General features: G+C 38.4%; 2 protein-coding genes across 2 annotated transcripts; one reads left to right on the forward strand and one right to left on the reverse strand.

The window, feature by feature from the left end:
• Positions 1-7,310: 7,310 nt before the first annotated feature.
• On the reverse strand, positions 7,311-8,586 carry hoxa13a (homeobox A13a). Its single transcript, XM_072674999.1, has 2 exons — positions 7,917-8,586; positions 7,311-7,558 (listed from the first exon to the last, which is right to left on the reverse strand). The coding sequence occupies exons 1-2, from the start codon at positions 8,584-8,586 to the stop codon at positions 7,311-7,313; spliced, it is 918 nt and encodes a 305-aa protein (XP_072531100.1).
• A 12,562-nt stretch (positions 8,587-21,148) lies between these two features.
• On the forward strand, positions 21,149-24,644 carry evx1 (even-skipped homeobox 1). Its single transcript, XM_072675000.1, has 3 exons — positions 21,149-21,548; positions 23,144-23,379; positions 24,096-24,644. The coding sequence occupies exons 1-3, from the start codon at positions 21,149-21,151 to the stop codon at positions 24,642-24,644; spliced, it is 1,185 nt and encodes a 394-aa protein (XP_072531101.1).
• The last annotated feature ends 1,332 nt before the right edge of the window (positions 24,645-25,976 follow it).

Raw genomic sequence — 25,976 nt, forward strand, 5'->3', positions numbered from 1 at the left:
GGTGGAAAGCCATATGGTAGCAGAGTGGGCGTTTAAGTCTCAGTATACTCTTCTACAGTTCCTCTTGCGCCAGGACTCCGACTGCTAGCCTACCCCCCCTTATGTGGTCACCACAGCCTTGGCTGTGCGGTCGACTTCAAGTTCGGGGGAGGGGGACGAGTCTCCCGCGGCGTCGGGCTGGAGAAGAGACTACAGTCTTCAAACAAATCCATGGTCTACAACCAGGATGGACTTCCAGCCATCATGACTATACTTCACGCGGAAAAATTAATGTCGAGGAGAAATGAAAACGTGAACACGACGTTTGGAAGTCAAAACAATAACACAGATACTAAATATAAGAAACCAGAAGGTCAAGGCTGGATACTGGAATGAAGAATGCATCAAAGTGAAGCTAAACGTTTTACCACAAAGGAGGTTAAAATATATTCTCTCGTAGTCCAAAACGTGTTGTAGTCAGCCAACCTATGACCTAGAGACGATTCAATCTCTGTGCAGCGTCGCAATGTAGGCCTAAAGTATCTTAGCTGCTTTTCTCATAAAACGTTTAACACGAAGACTGGTTTCTACCTGAATTCACTCAAAGTCAATTATTAGGGACGTCCACTAGGCATTTATACATTACCAGCTCGTCTTATATTACAATTTCATACTGGATTACCACGGGTTATGTTTCATTTTAATTGTAAATATCAATTAAAATATACACTAAAAACCATTGCTCGCAATTTTAGAGTTCAAAATTCTAATTCGAGAAAATGACTGTATACTAGATCATATTAAATATCACTCAGATTAGGACTACAGATGATTTGTTTGTTTAGGGTCAGATAAATGTAGAACTGCTACCGAAACAAAATAACGTGAAGTAGAATTAAACGAGCTGATTCCACAAATTAATATTTAAATGTAGTAATCTATATCACAAACCATTCCAACAGTATAGTCTACGTTGTTTTAGTCATAAAAAGTCCGTTTTTAATGTTAGTCTAAAACTAAATTGTTGTTCATAAGAGTAAATTATATAGTTGTTTTCGTGTTACATTTAATTTATTGATTTTGCCCTATTTTTTAACTTGAAAGGTAAAACATGTTCTTAGCAACCTTGATAGTGGTAATAATCTTTTCCAGTGACCGAACTGGCGTGCAAAACGAGCAACTCCACGTCCCTTTAACTTAAACAAAAACGTAAAAAAACAGTGAAAATTGAAGATAAGTTAAATCTCTAGAACCAGTTGCTAAACAATATGAAAGTATGACGTACAACGGGTGCGATTATCAAATCCGATACTTCTAAATAAATACATAAATATACTCTAGAGATGTGTTTACAGTTTAATGACAAAGCGTACAAGAACATTCTGTTCTGTTAACAGTGCATAAAAACAAAAATATCTATTCAAAATCAACATTCACATTAATTAGCATCTGTAGCCTGTTGAGAGGTTCTTTTTATACAGTGCGTATATTGAAAACATTGAAAACAAATATGGATTTTCTAAATGTTGATATTGATATATGTATCTTGAACACATCGCTTATTTTGTTTAATATGAGTGTGTAGTAATAAGTTAATGTACGTTATTTTACCAATAACGAATCCCTCCCGTTCGTTTTCTGTTTTAAACCAGATTATTTTTTGTAATATGAAATCTGTGATAAAGCAGTATTAAATAACGTTTTTCAGTGTCAAGAAGTGGACTTTTAAGAAACGCACTGACTATGCATGCTTTTACATTAAATGCATTTCAAGCAGCTACACTTAAACCACAAGAAATAATAGCCCCCGAAGCAAAACCAAAGCAATCAAATCATTACCCACTAAAATGTCAGCTGTGTCCACTGCCTTAGTTCAGCGTGGGTTTAGGAAACAATACAAAAAAATGTAGAACTATGAATTAATAAATTCCAGACCACTTATTGTAATATAGCCTTAAAAGTTTAAATTGGATTTTGGAATTGGATTTTTACATTTACAACTATATATATATAGTTGCAAATTTATATACAAGTATATATATATATATATATATATATATATATATATATATATATAGAGAGAGAGAGAGAGAGAGAGAGAGAGAGAGAGAAAGAGATAGAATTCTAAACTAAAAACTAAAAAAAACTGGAGTAAGGAAGAGTTTGCTTTCTGCCTTGACTTTCTTTGTCTAGACGACCACCCTCAGCTGTAAACCTGCTGAGAGCGCATTGGCCGAACCTTGAGAGAAAGAGTACCATTTTACCAGCCATTCATAAAACCTTCATCAAGCCTGTGCTGCCTCTCTAGCCTTACAGCAGATTACCAGTATCGAAGGTCAGTGTTCAAGACGTACAGTATACTTATTCACACTAGTGATTGTATGGTTTATATAAGTTTCAGTACCCAGACCAGGTTTGATGTGACATAATATTCTAAAAACAGATCAGACTACAGCTCCTTAAATTATACCGTACACAAACACCAAAGCTGAACATGTCTTATAGTTTAAGCAGTAGATCTCTCACACATTAACTATCGCACCAAATGTTTTTTTTTTTTTAAATAAACGAAGGTAATGAAATGCAAGAAGTTTAATTTTGCCCCACATGAAACAACATTCAAGGTTTATTCAGCACTTTAGTTCACTTACACTTGTCAATTCCAGCATTAGGTGGCGCCAAAAACCCGGTTTTGAAGCAGAGGCTGGAGCCCGTGAAATATCCTTTTTTTCCCCATTTTTCCTCGGTGACGTGCGCGCTCTGGACTGAATGCGCGTGCAGATGCAGGCGTGCTGGCGCTGCAACGTTAAGTCGTGGGCTTGTAGTTCACACGCGGTCTACATAAACAAACCTAGCCTTCTGCTTGTTTCATCTGGAATGATTCTTTATTCACATATAATATCAAACACAGAACAATGATATTCAAAAGCAGCGTCCCCTTTCAGAGAACCTACAGGTTTCATTAAGGTTTATCCACAAATGTTCTATGATGACCATGTACTGTGAGAGCAATTCCAACAGCATCAGTTTGTGTCTCTTCAGCTGGTCCATGGAGGATTTGCTTTGGATTTTGTTTTAAAATAAAATCCTGTTGTAAAAACTATCCACTGCTTTAGTTTTTAAAGATGGTTGGATTTTCCCATCCAGGACTTCCTGGTATTTTGTAAAAAATCAATATTGCCTGTGCCACTAGCGGCAACACAACCTCAAAGCATAATAATTCTATCCCCTTAAACATATACCTTTGCTTTTAACTGAACTGAACTTAGATGGGGGGTTGATTTTACCTGTGTAACCAGAATATGAGAAGACGTTTTGGGATTTTTTCAGATCTCTCTTTGATCTCCACAGTTCCCCCAGTCTGCAATTTCTGCCAACTTGAAACTACAATCAGTAAACAATTACACAGGTCATATAATAATTATTTTTTATATTTTATGTTATGAAATACAGAGTAGGGTTTTCTGAAAATGTTGTGTTTAATGTTTGCTTCTTAAAATATATATACATTAATAGCCAAGGTTACTATATACTATATGTCCAAATGTTTGTGGACACCCCTCTAATGAATGTATTCAGCTACTTTAAGTTCCCCCATCACTGAAAAAGATGTGCAAATGTACATACACAGCTTACCTAGTCTCTTTAGAGAAGTATTGTCAATTAAAAAAAGTATTGCCAACTCTCTGGAGCAGATAAACGCAAACCTTTTGGCACCTAATGTCAGGAGTGGGCTAGAGAGGTATAAAGCCTCCCAGCATTGAGCTGTGAAGCAGTGGAACTGTGTACTCTGGAATGATGGTGGTGGAGCTCCATCCAGTACTTTTGGGTTGAGTTGGGGAGGAGGTAGGGTGGTGATCATCCTACATCCTAACCTCACGACAGCTCTTGTCACTGAATGCAATCAGATCCTCATTGCAATGCTCAAAAATCTATTAGAAACCTCCCTGGACAGTAGAGAAAGCTACAAAGCAGGATACGTTCTTTTACACTTGTTTTCACAAGAAACCATGAATAAGTAGGTTTCCCAACAATTTTGCCCATATAGTGTGATAGTTTGCAGTGTATATATACTCAAAGTGTGGACACCATTGATGTTTAATTAACTAAATAGATACAGGATATATTTACACTTGAACATCATCTACGTGTAACATTTTAAATTGAATTTCAAGTAAGACTGTATATAGATTGAAAGTATTTTGTTTTAACGTTTCAGTTAGTACTTTTCCAACACAGAAATTATACCAAGATACTTAATATCCAACCTCAAACTCACAACAGTACAAAAAGTAAAACAGAATATCAGATTTTTGTGCATTTGGTGCAGTATAAAATCTCATTCTCATATTTATTTATTAACCTGGGAAAACAAAAGTTTTCAACACTTCTTATTACAACTGTGTTTAGCGAAATAAAGAATGTATGTTATTAAATCGCTGTTTTTATGTTGGAGGCAAATCACGGTGTTAAAGCTGTGTTTGGGCGCGCGTGTGTGTAATTAAATGAACCTTCATGGGGACGTCTGCCCAGTATATCAATCAATACTCTTCACAAAATTCTGTGATCTCTCAGAACCACTTCTGTAATAATTCAGCTGAATAGACAGCTGTTTGGAAATGAATTACTAAGAATCTGTATAGTCACTCATTCCTCTTAATAAAGAAAATATAATAATCACACTTTGCAACAGACGGCAATCGTCTACTCAGCGCGTGAATTGGTATTGGTTTCTTGCTGATATATGTTTTCACCTACAAAAACGATTTAACATGTATGGGCAAATCTTACATAATGAAAAAATATATATAGTACATTTCATTATTATTATTAGTAGTAGTAGTAGCAGCATTGTTGTTGTTGTGTTTAACTACATAACTAAACGAAAAGCCGACCAGATTGCTGTTAAAACTACAAACTTTTAAGTGCGATTATGGCTCTGGGAATTAACGTAATTATCTGTAGTTATAGAAACATAGCTACAGAAATGGATCGTTGTTGTGAAAACGGAACGGAAGCAAAAACCTGAAAAAAAACTTTCAATTAAAGTAAGATAGTTAGATTTTATTCCAAACTATTTTGAAGCATTTCTAAATCCATTCATTACGACATTCTGAATGTAAATATCAACTGCCAGATTCGCATAATCCCAAATGGAGACGATACTCAGTTTACGATAAACTGAGCATCACAGTTAGCCAAAAATATGCGCTTAAATTGAGACTGTTTTTACTATCTCTAATAGCATGCCATTGATCTGAACAGCGTTTGCTGGAAATCCAAACAAACAAGTATAACAATCACGCTTAAAATATAACAATACTGCCCAGTGTCGTATTCAATTGTGATCTTATGTATTCCTGTTGTTGTGTTTAAACCATGCACAATTCAAAATGTATTTTTTCTGAATGATTTTCTACATTACTAAGATATCCTCTTCAGACCACGAATTCCTATATTTTGCTTTTCGTCAATAAACTTAACACAATATTACATAACTGAGTGGAATTAATGTTATATTCATCGTGTAGACCGCCCGGTTTAATTGCTGATGGACATGTTAACATCGCAGATTGACAGACATGAACATGTGAACATGAAAAGATAAAAAAAAAACAATAATGTAGCCAGATTAATTTGTACTGGCATGCATTTATTTGTTATTTTATTGATCCTTTATGTACCCTGTCTGATTCTTTCCACTAATTTTATTTTTGCGAATTAAAAATATTTTGATTGCCATTATTGTATTAAAACTGTAATAAACAGCGCAGGAAAATGCCGTTACCGATTTGTAGTTGGGTTCAAACGTGACCGAACAAGCTCACCGGCAGATGGCGTACATCAAGCTCACCAGCAGATGGCGATGTTGCTCTACCAAAAAATTCTGGATCAGTTGTAGGCCTTAATTCGGTTTAAAAAAAAAACATACTCTGTTATGATGGACAAAACGGCATTTCTTGACCTAATCATTGGATGCCTTTGAAACTACAACTCATGCACTTTGAATACACATTTATAACTATCTGCAAACTCTGCTACATAGTCAACCCAATCTTCCTATTTTAAAAAGCGGTGTAGTAAATTACAAGCACGTCACTGGGCGACTTCACCAAATTCAATGCAAAATTAGATTTCATGTGGTTTGGAGAGTGCATGTTTGTAAAACTCGTCTTCTAAAGCAAGGAGAGAAGCAATGTGAATCTTCTACACAGTAAATAACGTTGACAGACAGGCCTGTGTAAAGCCTTGGCGACCTTCCAGGATGAACATTAGCTAGCCTTTTCACCATAGACTATCTAGAACGAAGAAATGAGTGCACACACAGGCACTTGATTGAATTATTAGTGTGCTTGAATTAACACAGGTATTTAAAGAATTGTTTGCTGCAAACGTACAGATGTCCAGTTAACCCAGAAAAGAGACTGTGGGTTGAATCATGATGTTGGATGTCTGACATTTGCTTCATTTATACAATGCTGTAATGGTTTATGTCAACCAAAAATATTCTTGTGATAGTTTCCCATTGCATTGTCTTAGCCTGGTAGATCCAGTGCAAGAACCAAACGCCAGAAACCAAATTTGGATTTGCAGACTGTCTATGGTTTGGGTAAGTGGAAATTAATCTAAATTTATAGACAACATTTCTAGACCCAAAAGATACTGCTTACTCATTTCAGTGGTTTATTTGGACGGACTTGATGAAGAACACTAACAGGACGAAATAGACACAGTTAAGTCAAATAATACAAAAAAAACGATAAAAACGAATTTTGGCAGAAATATGAGCATTTGGGGGCTACTGTACACTAAAAGAGGGAGACGCCAGGCTCCTGCTTTCTCCCACATAACGTGTAGGTTATCATTGAGCAGAGACAGCGTAAAACAGCAAGCGAGACACTGAGTGAGTCAAAATAGACAACAGAGCCAAGAAAGGCTGGCACTCTTCAACAGTCAAGCAAAGTACAATATCGTTATTTTCAGTCCATGTCCAAATGCTGTTCGTTGGTTATAGACTTAATACGAATTGTTACATCACAGATATAAACACACACACACACACCTTCTCGTGGACCTTCTTTGTGTCCTGAGTTGAAGGTATGGTCGCACACACTGCGATCCATAACGTGGTGGAAAGCAGAAAAAAATCCAACAAGCTTGTCAGTTCCAAACAAGCTGTAGTCCACGCATACCAAGACAATAACAAGAAATGAAACGTCTGGAATTGAGATAGCTTTGAAATACATAGCTTTGATTGTGTGAGCAGGCTATTCATCGACGTGCAGTGTTCTTTTATAAATTGTTTTTTTGTTTGTTTTCGTCGTGAATAGCTAACTGCTGGTTTTCACTTTACTGACAACCTTCTTTTCTTTGACGCGCCGGTTTTGGAACCAGATGGTAACCTGACGTTCGGACAGATTAGTCTGGGCCGATATTCGCCGGCGCTTGTCCTTGGTGATGAACTTGTTGGCGGCGTACTCTCGCTCCAGCTCCTTCAGCTGCACCTTCGTGTACGGCACACGTTTTTTTCTCCCACGACGGAACGAACTTGCGTCTGGTCCTACGTGTGGCACTGCGTCTGATAGAAGAATGAAAAGAGGGACCGTTTATAAGGAGCACACTGGTGCCAATGGATGGTGCTTATAAACTCTAAGAATTCAAAGTCAGAAAGTCGTGAACAGTTTGTTTGCACCAGTGGGGCCTTTGTGTATGTATAGTCTATGGTATGTTAAATATCTCATGGCGAGGTATACATACATATCACACATACACACACACAAACAACTACACACACACACACACACACACATATATATATACATGTATGTATATATATACATGCAATAGTTATTATACACAATATATGATCAATGATCATGCTGTTAACTGTACTTTCTTTGATTACTTCGAACTACTTTTAAATAATTGTTTTGCACCTGGTAACGATGACTTCCACACGTGTCCGGTCTGCGGCTGCTCTTTGGCGCAGTAGACCTGTCCGTTCCAGCCGCTAGCGGTGATAGCCCAAGGTTGATAACTTTCCATTGGCAATAAAGACTCGTGTCTGGGCTCCGAGGGCCCGCTTACAGCCTGCACCACAGGCACGTCCAGGTAGCTGGGGACCGGCTGATACGGGCTGGATGCATAGCTCGGGTAGAAGGCAAACTCTTTGGCTCTGGAAGTGGCGTAATCCTCGCCAGAAGTGGCAGACATGTCCATGTATTTCTCCCCGTAAGGCGCGGCGGCAGAGGCGGGGGACTGGGCGCACGACTTCACCCCACCCCCTCCCCCGTGGTGGTGTGCCATTCGGCACGGGTAGTACCCACCGCCGCCGAAGTAGCCGTACGGTAGTGAAGCGCCACTGGAGCCTTGGGTGGCCGAACACGGGCTGCACTGCTTGCCAGGTTCGCCAGCAGCCGTTCCCGCAGTCTCGCTCGACGTGTACGCGGGGTGGTGCGCCATCAGATTCCTGCACGAGCTCGGCGCAAAGTTGCCCCCAGGGAACCCTTCCATGTTCTTGCCTGCGTCGTCCGAGCCGCCGCCGTTATCGTAGAGAAACATGACCGGGTCGATCCAGCGCGGGCGGAGGAGCAGTGATGTTGTCATAGCCCGTCAGACATCGAGCCGTGTGTCTCTTTTTAAAAAAGCTCGCGGACTGAAAAACGGGAGACGGCCGATTGCGCGAGAGTCAAGAGAAGCTGACGCGCCCCCAGTGCGCACCCGTGGTCGCGTCGTCATTGGCTGGAACTGGGACACGTGACATGTTTAGGAGGACGAGACGTGTTAAGTGCAAAGAATTGAATTAAAGAAAATGCTACGATATAAAAGCATCGCGCATGGTAAAAAGGATTTGGTCCATCTCTAGGTGCTCAAAAAGAGAGTCAGCGTGTTTGATATGTTCAATGGTTTGGATTTCTTTTGATTTGCATTATCTCCTGGGCACGTTTATGGTGGAAAGTGGAGGTGTGGAGGTTCTGCTGCGACTTCAGGTTCAGGGATTCTCAGCAGAAGGAACCATGATGCTTTGAAACGAATTCGCATGATTCAGTTCTGGCCCTTGCGAACAACAAAGGTCCTGGCCTGTTGGCATTCAAGACACAATTTAATTCCAATGGAACGATCAACATGGTGGGCATATTATCGTTTGCTTGGTTTGGCTTGGTTTTCTCCCAGGATTCACAGTCATATTGCAATTGAAAACATGTATGTTTCCATGTTGTTTTAAAAAGACGAAACGTCAGTCACTATTTCTTTATACATCTCATTAAGATTCCATATTATTACAGAATACCAATTATTTGTAATTATTTTAACCAAAGCCTGCAGTTATGCACAAACAAATAAATCAGTTCCAACACTTTCAGAACAAGAACAAGTACATACCGCCTGTTTGAAAATGATTACATTTGGTAGGCAGATAATAGAAATACTAATACTGGTGTGATTGGAACCCATGGCCCGGCCACTTCCGTTGTGTTTACAAGTCGCGAAGACAGAGAGCAGTCTCTGTTTGCCCATTTTACGCGTTTGCAGGCCAAGGTCAAGTTGAAAGTTGTCGTCTGGCCACGACGCTGCGCCTGTTGGCCCATTCAGGCTTTGAAGGACGTCTCAAAGCTCACAAAAGGGCGAAGAATCCAATGGTGAGAACCGCCTGTTGAATGCAATGTTTCAAAGAAGCTTTCTAGCGTTTACTAGCCAGCCACTGCAATTCTGTAAGTAAGAGGAACAAATACGGATGGATGCACTTCTTCTACATCTAGGAGTATTTTAGAAAGGGTTTTTCATATTTTCAAATGGGTCGTGAATTTTGTCAAGCACGTGTGAAAAGTGTCCTTTAGAGGGATGTATATATATCGCTTGCAAACATTACACAAATCAGTTCTAGATTTATCTCGGAGATTGATTTAAACACGTGTTGGCTACTAGATACGGGATAGAGCAGTTGGTTTAATTTGTTCTATATAGCATCGTCGTAGTTTTGTACAAACCTTAATGTATAAAATGTGTTAGGTTTAGAGGCTGGAAAAATAAACATCTCAAAGTTAAAAAAAGGAAATGTTGAATATTTTGACATGAAAACAAAGATCTACAGGGTCTGTATAGAAATATAGACAAATTAAGTAATTTTAAACAGTATGAAGCATCGCTTTGAGGATATTAAATTATAAAACTCACATCACAGACACTCGATCTGAATAAGAATACCAAATGAAAAATTTTTAAATGGTTGCTATGTAAAATAAACGAGAATATAAAATATTCAATTATACTTAACAACCAAAAGAAGGTTGTATATCCTACCATGGTTACCAAGGTTGTTATTTACAAATAACCAAAATCATCTGCTGCTTCATCACAGAGACCGAAAAAGCTTTAATTGTGTAAATAGCTATTGAAACATTTAAAATCGTTTAGTTATCATGATTATATAGCCTGCATCGTTGTATTTACTAAATAATACAAAAACAACCATTTTGAAGTTCGTACCAAGGACACGTAAAATCATTGGTGGACAGCAAGGAAGTTCTAGGAGGTATTCACTATTTTCGAACACTCCACCACAAAGAACCGATGTTTACACTACTTGATGAAGTGTTAGGAATGGATGCTCACTGAATCTCATTTCTGTGAGCGAAGACTTCGGTAAAATTTCTATTGAAGGCTCTGTACAGAACAGGCGAGTTGAATTTGGAGGTTGGACAGATTACTTGTGAAAGGTCTTGTGACTCAGGTGCAGCAGGTAAGACAGAGCCGTTTGCAGTAATCAGACTGGCTGCGGGATGTCCAATAAAATGGCGGATAGAAAGTGAGGCCTGTCTTTGTGTAGCACAGTATACCACAGTCACCTCTCCAGTCTAGAGTGGTGGCGTTGGAAAAGTGATTTGTAGCTCATCGATGCTATAACAGCATCTAAACTAATTTGGAACAGCCGAACAGTCTAGAAGTTAGGGTTTTATAGAAGTTTAAGGGTTTAATAAACAGTGGATGTTTTTAAGTCAAACTCAAAATATGTTTTTACTTCATTTTAAATGGTCCTAAAGCGTTTTGCTTAATGTCCGGGAAAAGGTTTATTATTATTATTATTGTTATTATTATTGATGTTGTTACTAAAATTATTTTGTCCATTATCTATTTCTCAACATATTTGCTGTTTATTTTAAAATGTACATCACATTGGTTCGCTCATGTGCTCTTATAAATGCGCTCTAGTAATAAGGTTGACTTGACTAACTTACCTAGGCCATAGCTTACATAAAGACAAGGCTAATCTTTGAAAAAATGGTGCATTGTCAAGCAATTGAGAATCAAAATGATAGTTGGGCTTTATACAAACTGAATGGGGTTTTACAAAGATATGAATCTACTTTACCTATTGCGACTGTCCAATAAAGTTATTCTGCCTTAACTCCACAGCCTCAGCGCTAAAATAAGGCGCTAAATTGGCTAATACTTGTAAAGAAAATAGTCGGCTACATCTAAAATAATTTAATATAAAAAAACGTTTTCGCTTGTTGAATTAAGCACGCACATATACAACCATGAGTCATGAGTCAGCGCAGCTGAGAATCTTACACTATACGTGTACACCCAACAACCTGGCTTTAACATTAATTATGTTTTCTTACTGATTACTTATTTACATTTTTAAATATGTATTACTCTGTAGATTTAAGAAATACTGACTGATATATCTCCATGTGAACGGACTTAAACTCATTTGAACAAATTTACATGGTTTATTTACTACAGCTTAATCACACATAAATAGCAAGCATTATTAAAAACATTTGATCGAGTTTTGACATCCAGGGCTGCTGCTATGGATTGTGTGTTTGACTAGACTTATGAATGTCAAAGATAGGAGGTGTAAAGGAATGGCGTAAGATAAAAATGTTTAGACCTATCGCTTTTCCAGTGCCTTAATAAATATACTTGTTAAGAGAATAAATGTTTTAATCAGAATGAAAACGTTTAAATCGTACACTACACGAAAGTGTATGTTTCTCATTTGATTTTTTTCTAATTGAATCTTTCTAATTTTAACAAATTTAAACAAATCTTTAAGCTCTCTCTCTCTGTATATATGTAATGTTTTATACGATACGATTTTACTACAAAAACTAATACGAGAAGCAAAAAAGAGACCCCAAGTATACACTTTGTCCTGGAACCAGTGTTTAATCGATGTTTGACGTTATCACAACATATGAACGATCAACTAAGACAGACCGGCATGTTGGAAGTGTTATTGATGTAAACTGATACAAACACCTAACACAGATTAAATAACACAGTAAAGCAATTGTCTAGATCTGAATTTGTTTGTGTTACATATTTAAATAGGATTTAAATGTTTATGTTATTCCTGATATCAATTGATAAGAAAACCTCTTTGTAAAAATAAAAACATGTATATCGTTATAACGCAAACGGCTTCTATATTCAAAATGGCAGCTTCAGAAGAGGACAACCCTTCCACTGAAAGCCAATGTAAAATGATTTTATTCCAAGTAATTTCTAAAGCATTTCTATAAGTCCATTCATAATGAAATTGTGATAGAATGCAAAGAATTCGTTGTGTGGGAGTTACAAATCATACATGTAGCTATAGCTATAATCAATGCACAATGTTCTGTCATTGGATATATAAAGGCTATTGATAGTAAATCTGTACACGTACACATTTAATCCCAGTTTACAGTCTTCTCGTTTCGAAGTATGAAACAGCATATTCACGAGACTATACAAAGCATAGTCCATACACGTTTTTATTTTGAAACAAATATGATTCTGATGCAAAACCTACATTTCTAACTCTTCTAACAACGGCAATTCAGCTGGCAAAGCCAACACATTAACACGTTATAGCTACACACAACCCTTATAATAATTACAGTCGTTGAAGTTAACATAACATTCGTTGTTTTCCATGTTCGTTTACACGTTCTTCAATCCATGAAACACAATAAAAGGGTTGGAACTATAGCTAAACACTTGTTTAATTCCGATTGGATGTCTGTGTTCTTAACAAACTCAACTTCCAATAGAGACTACTGAGTCATGATACCAGGAAAACATGAGCAAGAGGGCTCAAGAAGAACGGTGAATGTTGATGTGGTCTCCACTGCAGTCCAATAACAATCAGAAATGTTGTAGAAGTATTTTGATTCATGCATTTTAACATTTGTGCTAGTCTACATAACAGTTTAATCATAAGCAATTCACTATAAAAACGGTAGTGTTATTTGACCGCTTGGGATTGAATTCATAGACCTTTTCCTGCGCGCGCGAACCATGGTCAAGTTCAAGTTGGGCAGCCTTGTTAAACTCTTCTTAGAAGCGTGGTGGTGAGGGGCGGATCCTCGTATGACCAGGCTCTGTTCTTTTTCGTTTCCCTCTCTGGTCTCTAGGATAGCACGTAAGCCACCTAAACACGATCACTTTACTTTTATTGTTCGTGTTTATGTAGCATTTTATACAATTGTGTACATTTAAATAACCAAAATGTAATATGTGACATACAATATACGACCTATTACAATATATGGAATTTCCAAATTATTCTAAATTGAGGTATATGTGATACATATGCCTACTAACTCGAAATTGTCTATTTGCAAACATGGGACATATATAATGTATCAACATATACATACATAAATGTGTAACATATATATTAAAACTATATATGATACACATATATTAGCTGTCACGCAAAAAACTTTACAGGAGATGGGAAAACGCAACTTTAAATGGACGTCAATGTAAAAGGATTTCCCTGCATTTTGGAGCATTTCTGTTAGTCCATTCCCAATGGAATGTTGCTACAATGTATGTATAATGTTAATAAATGAAATTCTTCATACAGTGACAGTGACAGTGACGATATGTACATTCAGAAATGGTTCATATGTATGTTCATATTTCCCTACATGTGTGTTCATTACCTACCAAAATATATGTATCATCTACATATTATGCATATGTGTCCTACATATGATACTTACGTATCCAATACATGTACATATATTTTTAAGTATATGCGCAATGCTTAATGACACATGTCCCTATATCAGATTTCCGTATAGAAACTCTTATATTGCAGGAGGATGCTTGGTGGAACACTCGTGGCCTTGAACATTTCCGCACACACAGAAGTCGGCGCTAATAAAACGATTTCGTTATCTGATCAAGGTCTCCCAAGTTGCGCAAAAGCTCCGTCAGCAGCCTACCCGCTTTATCTCAAAAAGGATCACGAGCCAGTATCAGACACAGAAATGTAATTCGCTACTAGTTGTAGATAAGTCTCGTTCTTGAGTTTGGACGCTTACCATTGGATTGTTGGAGGTATTTACAAGGTTCCTGAAGAGGCACAAGATTAGAACCGTCTGTGTGTTGCTGAGTTGCTTCCAGTACTGTCTTTGTTTACATTTTCTGTTTTAGTTATATTAAAAGCTAAATTAAATACCATGCTGAATTAATAGGATCCAGCTCGTTGCGTTCAATACAGTTCTATTTTATGTTGTTTCGAAACTGTTCTGTGATTACAACGAACATAATATAATATAATATAATATAATAATAAAACTATCTATAAGTCTAGCTATCCAGTTATCCAGCCTGTCTATCTATTTCTTATATTATCTGCTAAGAGGAGTATAGCTTACTCCTCAACTAGAGAGATTGAGGACACAGCCCCCTTAAGCATAACATCCTCATCTGGGTCGACTCACCACTGTACATTAAGAGTTGTCTCCTTAACCGAAATTGCACAGCGTACTGTTGGTGAATGCAGGTAAAAAGAAACATTTAGTCCATAGACTAAAATGTCAGCGATTCACTTTTTGACTGTAAATTTGGCAGTTGTTCTTTACGTTTCAAAATTTCACGATGGATGGGCCAATTGAAATGCTCGAAAAGTACTTGATATAAAATCTTTCAACGTGGACATCAATTGAAAGTTAAGAAGTGTTTTTTTCTTCAACTGCACGGTGGATGTTTTAGGGATGTGAAGTCATTGTACAATATTAACGATATGTTCCAGTCAGTGTAATTGTTGTCTATAGCGATGTCTCTGTGTTGTTGCGTCAAACGCCCTTTCTATATACAGAAGAACAGACTGAAATGATGTTTTAATTAGTAGACTATCTAATGTATTCACTATCAGAGGGACTGAAGACGTATTGTTTGAACCAACAATACTGACAGACGTTTGCAGTGTATTTTTGGTGCATTCATTTAGTGCAAACGTTTCTGATTCATAAACACACATACTTCAAAATGGGAAATAATTATAATTACAATTCACATTTTGAGTAAAATGTTCTACAATTTTGCCTTTAGTTGATTGTAAAAGCGTGATGTAATTTTTGGTTGGATGTTAAAGCAAACTATATATGGTTCAATCATGTACACTGCTCATAGCTCACCTGTAAGATGTTTGGTTGTCTGCCCTCGATTTAATCCAAATCTGACAGTCACAACAAAGGATGGTTTATCTGTGTCCCCTGCATGAGGTGTTTTAGAACAGTACAGTGACTTTTGAGTAAGTAAGTAAGTCTGACGGTCTACATGTGTGCGAACTATTGTTTGACTTACAGTTTGAAGTGTAATGCTTGTGACATTTGTAAAACGTTTCTTGGATTCACATCATGTCACATTATTTTATTAGCCATTGTTTTTGTCATAATCTATAAAAATGTCTTAACAATAATGTTCTTGATAACTCCTCTGCACAATTGTAATTAATTAGTTGAATTCTTTAAAATAATTCTTTGCCACCATAGCTACAAAGCAGGTGTTCAGGAACACTGATGAATTTACCTTTAAATGAACTAAACACAGAATGATTGGGACTGCCACAAAGAAAGGATACTTTAAAAGTGGAAATGTGGGAAACACATTTGAAGAGAACCATTACACTAGTACACAAATACAGTATGACCAAACTGAATATATCCGTATTTAAAAAATATATATCCATATATGAATATATCCATATTTAATGTGTTCAGACAAAAATATTTTTCTATAGGCTAATCTATAATAAGAAATATGTATTACCATCTTTCACATGCACACACTAGCGTTCTAATTAGAGTTAGCAGTATTTGTGCAATGCTTATTTTGATTTGCAGACTCCAAGTGTTCATTTTTGAAAATGTTGGGTCATCATAAATAAAACAGGACATCAGTTCACCGTATGTGATATTACTATACAAAGTTTTTTAAGACTAGCCTATGAAACCTTGTGCTTGTTCAGTTGATCCAGGTCCCAAATGCTGAAAGTGAAGGGTTTTGTTTAGAATGAAACACAGAGGAACAAAAACAGCTCTGAAACAACATTTATGCTACAAGAAAACCTACAGTGCCGCCCATGTTTAGCCTGGGGTCTGTTAGTAAAGAGCACTGGGGAGCTCACACTGGGGAAGCCTGACTAGGGCCTTAGCTGTAGGCCATTTGCTATCCTCCAGAGTGACAAACGTCTCATAGGTTCAAAGTTCAAGGACGTCTCAAAGGAACGCCCAGCAGTTTATTGCTGCTTTAGGAATGTACACAAGATGGGAGGGCTTAGGAAAGACTTCTGTAGGTCTAGCTTTTTGAAACAGGCAACTCTAAGCTCTTACCCCTGAGTGTTCTGGTAATTAGCCTACAGTGAGTTTATACCATACTGAATTGATGGCCTTATGCCTCCATTTGGCATTAAATAAATATATCAGTTGATTTTTATAATTTGTCAACATTTCATAATAAATGGACCATTAGAAATGCTTCAAAATTTATATTTTGGAGATAAAGAGTCCATATATTTATGAACTAGTCTTATATAAAAACTCTACATGTCTGTACAATAAACTTTACAAGAGTTTATTTCAGAAGTCAATGTAAAAAATATATTCCAAGTCATAAAAGTGTTTCTGTTGGTCCATCCTTTAATACTTTTTAATGCGATTTTAATACAATGTAAAAAAGAATGCAAATGGCAGATTTAAAATATGTCAAAACGTGAAATACAGCTTGATATACAGTCAGAAGTCAGAACACTTTGCGAGAATGATGTTAGTACGGTTGGTTGTGAGGACGTGGTGCAGAGTTAACAGTAATTCTCGTGTAAATTCAGGAGAAAGTAATGTTTGTATTATAATTTATGTATTATTTAATTTATCCAGACAGACAGCAAACGAGTGACAGTTCCGCGGGGCGTGTGGAGCAATTTGCGTCTAAAATACTTTCCCTATCAGCCTTTCTTCCGACAAGCCAGGCGAGGGCGCACGAGCACAGCTTTGAGTGTCCAAACACCGCAGTGTCACCACGGCCACACACACCGAGCCTCTGACGTCATTAACCACTTCCATGCGTGTCCCCTCCCCGTGTCCTGTTCAAAAAAGACTGATTGAGTTTACGAATACTGAATTTCCCACGAAGGGACAACTGCGGGATAATCTCCACAGCTTGCAAACCAGACCAAAGCTTTAACAGTCAAGTGATTAGATCTAATTGGTCTAATTAGATCTAATAGGTCTAAAGGATATCTTTTCAATTCTTTAAAGTATATATTTTTGCATATTGTGATACACTGTATTGCTATAATTAAAATAAATTAAAACACTTACTCTAATGACATGCTCAAGAGTATTCTTCTCTCTTGACAGCTCATCATCACCACAGAGCATGGTTTAAACACAACCCACTGGTTTGTAGCACCATATTGCACAGCTACAGCTGTGGAACTGGATAAGCAATACTAAGTTCAACCCCCCAGAGGCCATATCCTTAAAAGCCACAATACTACATCACTGTGCTTAGTGAACTTTTACTACCAGAGAGCACATCAAAGGCCTCCTCCCTGAAAGCAAGCAGTCATGTTATGGGTTTGGCTCTGCGCTGGAGATAACCTTCTCGTCAGAACGCTCCTAAACTATACTGAGAAAGTAAAGTAACTACAATGACTTCCTTTTATCAGTTGTGATTTTTAGTCAGTCGTCAAATCAAGAAATGGAATAACATGTAATGTATATAACAATAAAATGTGATTCCAAAAATGACACTTTTTAAAAATGTAGGGACTACAGTAAGATTTGAGCAATGCCATTGAAGAAGTACTTTTGGATCCTGAAATAACCATGTTGGTAAAAGAGAATTTGAAGAACATCATCTATTGAACCACACTCATCTATTTTTCATACATAGTTCTTTCAGGAACAAAATGTGTTTCTTCTCTGTTAGTACTACACCTTTAATTTTAAGAGTGAATTTTAACTTTAAACTAGTCCTGACCTAGAACACTATAACATTTTTCTTAAAATATCACACACATAAGTTTATCATAGAAAAAAAGCATTGATGAAATGGTTGTTTGAGTTGTCACTGTTCAATTGGTCAATAATTCATTAAAGAACCCTCTTCTGTAACTGTACCTACCTACATTCTACAACAAACATTAAATGTGTTTCCATATTAGTCTATGCACACATAAAACAAGGGGTTCTTTGATAGTTCTTCAGTAAAGTCAACTGTTCTATATAAAACTGAAACTCGATGAAAAAAGTGGGATATTATGTTATGGTTCTACAGTTGTTATGAGCCAATAAACCATTCTAGAACTGTATAAAACAGTGTACACCTGTATTGCCATGAGACAAAAATGTGTTTTAATCACTAACGTCTCATTCAGCAAACCGAACCCTTTAGACCCTTAAGGGACATGTTTGGAGGACTCATTCAATTCCTTATCATTACTATAATTACTTGATACTATCATTAGTACTGTAGATAAATGTCATTATAGTTTAGTAGATGTGATGACAATGACTTATAAAAGTTAAATTACAGGCTTTGTGATCAATAACTGAATAACATGTCTTTTAAATCCCTTAAACCCTAAGATACCAATATGTGGGTTCATACTTCAGTTTCTCATGGTCATAGCTACATAAATTATACTTTGAATTACTGAATAACATATCTTATATAACATATATGTCTGAACCTTAGGCTATATTTTACATTTAATGTTAGGGCATATTATTGATTAAATACTTATTAATGAGTTACTGCTATGGAACTAACATGTAACATTTTGTTTTAGGATAAGGCCTTTAGGGTTTAATGGGTTAAACAGAACAGACTGCAGCTTGTAGAGGAGTAGGTCCATTATTTGTAATAAACTGCCTTCAGTGGAAATTGAGAGAGCTGTTCGTTTTCTGGCTGCTTAATGAGAAAGGACAGCTCAACCCAGCACAAACCTTGAGAGCGGCGTTGTTAGCCTGGCTCAAACAAATCCAATTAAATGTCAAATAGTCTGTTATTCTGACTACCGGTCAGGAGGACCTGACCTTTCTGCTTCTTTACTTGACACCGCTTTGGAAGAACGAATGAGGAGCGATGGGATGAGAGAGGAAGGGAAGCACAAGAGTGTGACAAAGATGATGAGCTGAAATATAAAAAATATGGACTGTTGGCTTCACATTGTGGTGGACAGACAGTCGTGTTGAGCTGACAGTGTTGATCTGAGGGGAACATGTGCTAATGTATTCCAAGGGCTGCCATTAAGACCGCCTCAGTCTCAGGCTGGCTGGAGACAGGGCGATAATGGATAGGGATTGAACTGATCCAGGTTCTAGCACATTATTCCAGTCTTAGATATCCTCGTTATTGCACGTTATGCCAATGTCACCTATCAGAATTATTACAAACTAGTCCAATTATCCGATTGTATCTGGATGACGTGGTGACGTCCTTTTATTCTACTGCAATAAGTTTAGGTCTAGACTGCAGGTGTTTTAGCCTTCCTAGTATAGAAACTTGGTTTAGAGCATAAAGCATAACCACACAGTCTCAAACACATACTCTCTTCTACTGGTGGTGAATGATTGCACATATTTGAACCATTTTGACTACATAGGGCACCATGTGATGGCATGGTTTTCATTATAGTCATTAAACTCAACAAATGTTTTCAATTTTTACAGTTTTCTGACTTTGATGTTTGGCATTATATCTTCTAATTACATGGCCCCATTTCCTTCTGTGTGTAAAGCAAATATATCCCTGTAATATTTCAGTTGTTATGTCAAACACGTTGTAAGACATTGTTTCTGTCATGCACAAAACTCATATCTCATATCATATACATTGTCTGTCAACATTGTCTGTTGTCTTTACATTGTGTCCAGATTTTATAATGAATGGACCAATACAAATGATACAACATGACTTGAATTTGTACATCCAATAAAAGTTAAATTCTTGTAAAGCTGATTTTTCATATTTATATAAACAATAATCAACTATTGTAGTCAGTTAAAGACAGTGTTAAGTCTTGCTGTCAATATTCTTTGTGAAAAACCAAGGCATAAGGTGCTAAAAAGAGTTCCTTTAACAATGCCATTGAATAACCACTTTTTGTTCCATAAAGAATCCTGCATGTGTATAAGGAACTTCTAAATTGATAAAGAATCTTTACCTTAAGTGAATGTCCTTTAGAGCTTTAAAAATCTTTTCACACTCACATAACTCTACAAATCTCAAAACGTGGTTCACAGGCTCTTTATAGAACCAAAAGTGACAATGTCATTCTCCTACAACATTTGTTGTACCTTTATTTTTTAAACTGTAGTGCTGATCTTTGCTTTATATGCTGTTTATTGAAATAAGAGTGGTTATTTTATGGCATCATTCAATGAATCCTTTGAAGCGCTTTAATTTTTAAGTGTGTAGCACTGCTTATTGGTTCATAGACTATTTATGGATGGAACCAAAAGTGCTTCTTCAGTAGCATTACTCAAAGAACATGGTTTAGCCTTGGCTTCTTATGACTGTAGCACTTCATATGCTTATTGTGGACCCAAAAGCAATTCTTCTGCAGCATTGAAACATCTATATTTTAATAGTGTAGCGCTTCATAGACTCTTTATGGAAATAAAAGTGGTTCTAAACGGGGCTTTCCTCTTGTAATGGTGTTGTAATTACCCAGCTGTCAGTGCTGCTGAATGTTGGCTTCCTCAGCCCTTTTTTCATTTCGTCTCGGGAGGTGTGACACGCGGCTGCGCTATTATACGTCCTTTTTCCTTTTTTTCTGACGTAGCCTTTGATTCACCCCCATCTCGTTCACGCGCGCCTGCTTATTCACTCCAAATCGCCGCGTGGCGTCACCGAGCCCTCCGTTATGACGCCCGCCCTATTAAGAAAGACGGCTTGCGAGCTCAGAGGGGGCCACGGAGTTCCGTCCCAGAGCGAGCGGCGCACTCTCCACAGCACGACAGCCTCTCCGCGCGCGCCTCCGTCCGCCAGCGGTCCCCGCCCCCTCACGATGGAGAGCAGGAAGGACACCCCGGCAGCCGCCACCGACCCCGAGCTGTCCGCCGGAGAGCAACGAGACAAGCCAGCTCGCCGAGAGTGCCGCAGCCCTGGCGCCTTTTCTCTCGCGCGTTGCGGGGAAGCGAGGGGGGCCGGCAAGTCAGAGCTGCCCAACAAAGAAGGCAGCGGCTCGGACGCGGAGTCAGACTTCTACGAGGAGATAGATGTCAGCTGCACCCCAGATAGCATGGACTACCCCAGTGGACCAGGTACAGAACCCGATTTTCCTCACGCGCTTGAAGACACGGTTTAGAAACAATACAAAACAACATGCTCTTCTGCACGCGATGTTTGTGTGTGTTGCTGACAGCTTGCTCGATTGCTGTTTTTTGAGTTAATGAGTCCCTTTACCAGACCACAGTGTGGGTGTGTATTTCTGCAGTGTTGCCTCGTCAAAGCAGCAATTCAGCAAGATGTTGTGGAGACGTAAAACATGACAATTATTAAAATATATTGAATTCCCTTATAGCCAACATATATTTGAATTATATTAAAATATGTATGTGACATATATGACAGTTTATATACAAGATGGCTTCATTTATCACTATATACAAACATAAGTTTATTGTATTTATCATACATATAACGTAGCTATATGTACTACATTTTATACTATACTTTTATGTTAATTATGTTATGTTAATTTTACAATACATGCATTTACGTACCATACAGGAATATTTTATTTATTTATTTTGCACATGTATCCAATACATATGATACTGATATATATATATATATATATATATATATATATATATATATATATATATATGTGTGTGTGTGTGTGTGTGTGTGTGTGTGTGTGTGTGCTGATGTATAGAATCCAATCCTTTCTGTATAATGTTCACACACACAACGATACCTCAGCAAATACAAACGCTGTCTTCTGTTCAACAATTTTGCTCTGTTAGACTTAAATGACGACCCACTAGAAGTGGGAGCACTTGGGCCTGCAGTGACCCCGCTGTCAGTGTCAGCCAAAGAGAAAAACGAGCTCAACCAACGTTTTCCAAAAGCATCGAAAGTACATTACAATCAGACATGCTGCTATAAATTGTAATACATCGTGCAAAAATGTTATTGAGCTGACATTTGGGTTTTCAAAAGTGCATAAACGTATTCTGAGTTAAGACGTTAAAAAATGTATTTCTATATCGTTAATGCATTTGTGTTATAAACTTCGTATCTCCAAAATGTCAATTTTACAGGAGAAGGAAAACATTTCTCACGGAAAAAATATTGTATTCCAAGTTTTGGAGCATCTCTATTGGTGCATTCATCTTGGAATTCTGATACAATGCGAATAACAACTGGCAGATTGAAATGACGTCAAAACGTGAATATCAATAAATAATAGGGATATACAAGGGTTATTGAAGTCTTTATTTACTTTAATGTTTTTCGTTTATTTCACAGCTGTTATTTTCTCATTGTACATTTTTGTGTATATACACTCTAATGGACTGACTAAATCGGGTTTTTTATTGTAGTTACTCATATTAGTATTACTTAATAAATTAATTATATAAATGTAATAGAAAGTTTAATACTAAAAAATCCCACTAAATGCACTATGATGAGAACAAAGACATATAGTTGTTTGTTAATGAAACTGGTCAGCATCTGATTCTAATCTGCATCTTGAACTGAATCAATCCTAAAACAATAATAAATCAGTTATTCGCTGCATTACTTAGGATCTAAATTAGGCGTCAACAAAAAACCCACCAGCGCAGCCACAGTGCAGCTGTCACACGGTCACAGAGGGCCTGAAGCTCCTACTGATTTATTCCTACAGGATGTGATAAGGAGTCGCCAGGCATGGGGAAGGAGGGCGGCGCGGACGGTGGGAAGCTGAGCTCAAGCCCCGGTGCCCTCTCCTACGGACCTGACCAGATGCGGCGATACCGGACAGCCTTCACGAGGGAGCAGATCGCGCGACTGGAAAAGGAGTTTTACCGGGAGAACTACGTGTCCAGGCCGCGCAGGTGTGAACTGGCGGCCGCCTTGAATCTGCCAGAGACGACAATCAAGGTACAATAAGACTCTCCATAGGTGGTCCTAAAGTAAACAAACAGGGCTGGTTTTCCTAAAGGCATCGTAGCTCAAATACTGTTCTTCAGTGGTCAAGCAAGAATCACACTGAACACACTCTCTCTCTCTTATATAAGATTATCGTAACAATAAGATGATTTTACTGAAACATTGTATACCATGTCAAAATGCGAGTTTGTCTATTTTTACTTTTGAATCTGCCAGTTGTTCTTTACATTGTATCAGCATTTCATGATAAATGGACCAATAGAAATGCTTCAAAATTACTTTCCTCTCCTGTGAAGATTTTGGAGATGCCTGTCATTTCTTTACGGTTTGCAGAAAGTTCCCTTAAAATTCCAGGGTTCTTCTCACTCACATTTTTTAATGTTTTTTGGAAATCAAAAGTGTTTTTTCTGTCATCGCTGTCATCAGTGTACAGTAATGTTATATCGATATTCTAGATTGTAAAAACTGACTTAAATGCTGTATAGTTTGAAAAATAAAGCCCTTTGGGACGATTATACAGCAGAACCTATTGTAGTCCCTTGAACAACCTTTCGATAAAAAATGAAATTACTTAAGTCTAGCGTTATTTACGGTACCAAATAATCATTTCTGGCACTTATATTTGAACGATTGTTCTTGTTCTTTAATTCTACACAAAGTCGTTCTAATCGTGTAAGTTCTTATAAACGTGTGTTGTCAAATCCTAGGTCTGGTTCCAGAACCGGCGCATGAAGGACAAGCGACAGCGTCTGGCCATGACGTGGCCCCACCCGGCTGACCCTGCCTTCTACACGTACATGCTAAGCCACGCTGCGGCCACTGCGGGCGGCCTCCCGTACCCGTTCCCGTCGCACCTCCCGCTGCCCTACTACCCGTCGACAGGAAGCGCTCCATTGATCGCGGGGCACGCTGCGGCGCGCTCGCTGGACGGATTGCGCGTGCTGTCGTCGCACCACCCATACCCGCGCCCCGAGCTGCTGTGCGCCTTCCGGCACCCGTCGTTGTACGCGGGGTCGGCACACGCGCACGCGCACACACACGCACTGGGGCCCGGCGGCAGTCCGTGCTCGTGCCTTGCGTGCCAGTCCAGCGGGGTTCCGCCTCCACCTCCCCCACCACCCCCTCCACAGCAGCCCAGGTCAGCGAGCACGGACTTCTCCAGAGCCGAGAGTTTCATCACATTTACTCCGGCAGTGCTCACCAAGCCCACGCCGGTCCCGCTGGACCAGAGAGAAGAAGTGCAGCTGACCAGATAAAAGAAGCCCAGAGCCACACGGACTTGCTCGAGCAACCAACCTAACCCACCCGCATGAACGACGATCCGAATTCTCCACCAGTGGCCTGCTGAGCAAAATACAAGCCACACTACCTGCAATCACGAAGTCACGAGGAACTACCGCAACGACGTCACACATAGACAGCACACAGTAGAATCGCTTGGTTGTACTGCTACACTGACTGTCCAAAAGTATGTGGACACCTGCTCCTCCAGCGTTTCTTCTGAAACAAATGGTGTGGAGTTTCTATTCATAGACTCAACATTTAAAATAAATGTGCTAAAATGGTTCTTTGATGCGTTGCCAAAGAAGAACTATGTTTGGTTCCATAAAGAAGTGATGTGAATATGAAGAACATTTATATTGGTTAAGAAACCCTACACCCACTTCTTTAAACATTTTAAGGGTTTTACCACACTGAAATGTTCTTCTTTAGCATAGTTTAAAGAACCCTTTGTAGCATCTTTATTTTTGATAGTGTAGCAAGGCTTTAGACTAAATGCTGGAACATTGCTCTGAGGAGCATTTGACTGAATTCAGCACCCTCAAATCCAAGAGCATAGATTTCAGGGTAGTGATTTTCAGAGTTCAGGTAGTGATGGTGGATGATTCGATCCACTCCAAACGTCACTTAAAGTCATCCAACGGTTACTGAGTGGTCCGTTTAGTTATGGAGTGTCTCGATACCCTTCTTGATATACATGGGGCATACGTGGGCATGATGACCTTATAGGTTAATGTGTGGGAGATTCAGATCCTGCCATCTAAATGCCAGTGCTTACCCATGGAGATTGTAGTTACATATTTACTAATTAGAAGGGGTGCCCGGATACATTTGGACATAACGTGTAGGTGTAATGCAAATTACTTCCAATAGACAAGGGAATGAACATGCTGCCGAACACTGGGATGATTGAAGGATAAATCTTTATTGTAATTTTTACCACGTCCCCTCCCCTCCGTCTAAATTGACCCACATACGTCCTCCTTTAGTTCTGCAAAAATTGTGTTTTCGTTCCATCTTTTAACAAGGGGATTTGTTAACCGGCTACGGCTAGCTCATTAGGCCTCCAACGCCGCCAGCACGCGGTCCCGGTACAGCAGGGCTGGGATGTGCACATGCGGGGGGGTGGGGGTGGGGAGAATTAAGTAGTGATGTATTCGGGAGGGAGATGCTTTTTTTTTCTTTTTTTGAATTCGGAATTGATGCTAATGCTCGGCTTGGTCAGGCGAACTGGTAACGAGGCACCCTGGGAGCGGATTAAAGAAAGAAGAGCGCGAGAGGCTTGATGGGCACAAGACGTGGAACGG

Source organism: Salminus brasiliensis, chromosome 3, assembly GCF_030463535.1.
Source record: "Salminus brasiliensis chromosome 3, fSalBra1.hap2, whole genome shotgun sequence".
Taxonomy (NCBI): domain Eukaryota; kingdom Metazoa; phylum Chordata; class Actinopteri; order Characiformes; family Bryconidae; genus Salminus; species Salminus brasiliensis.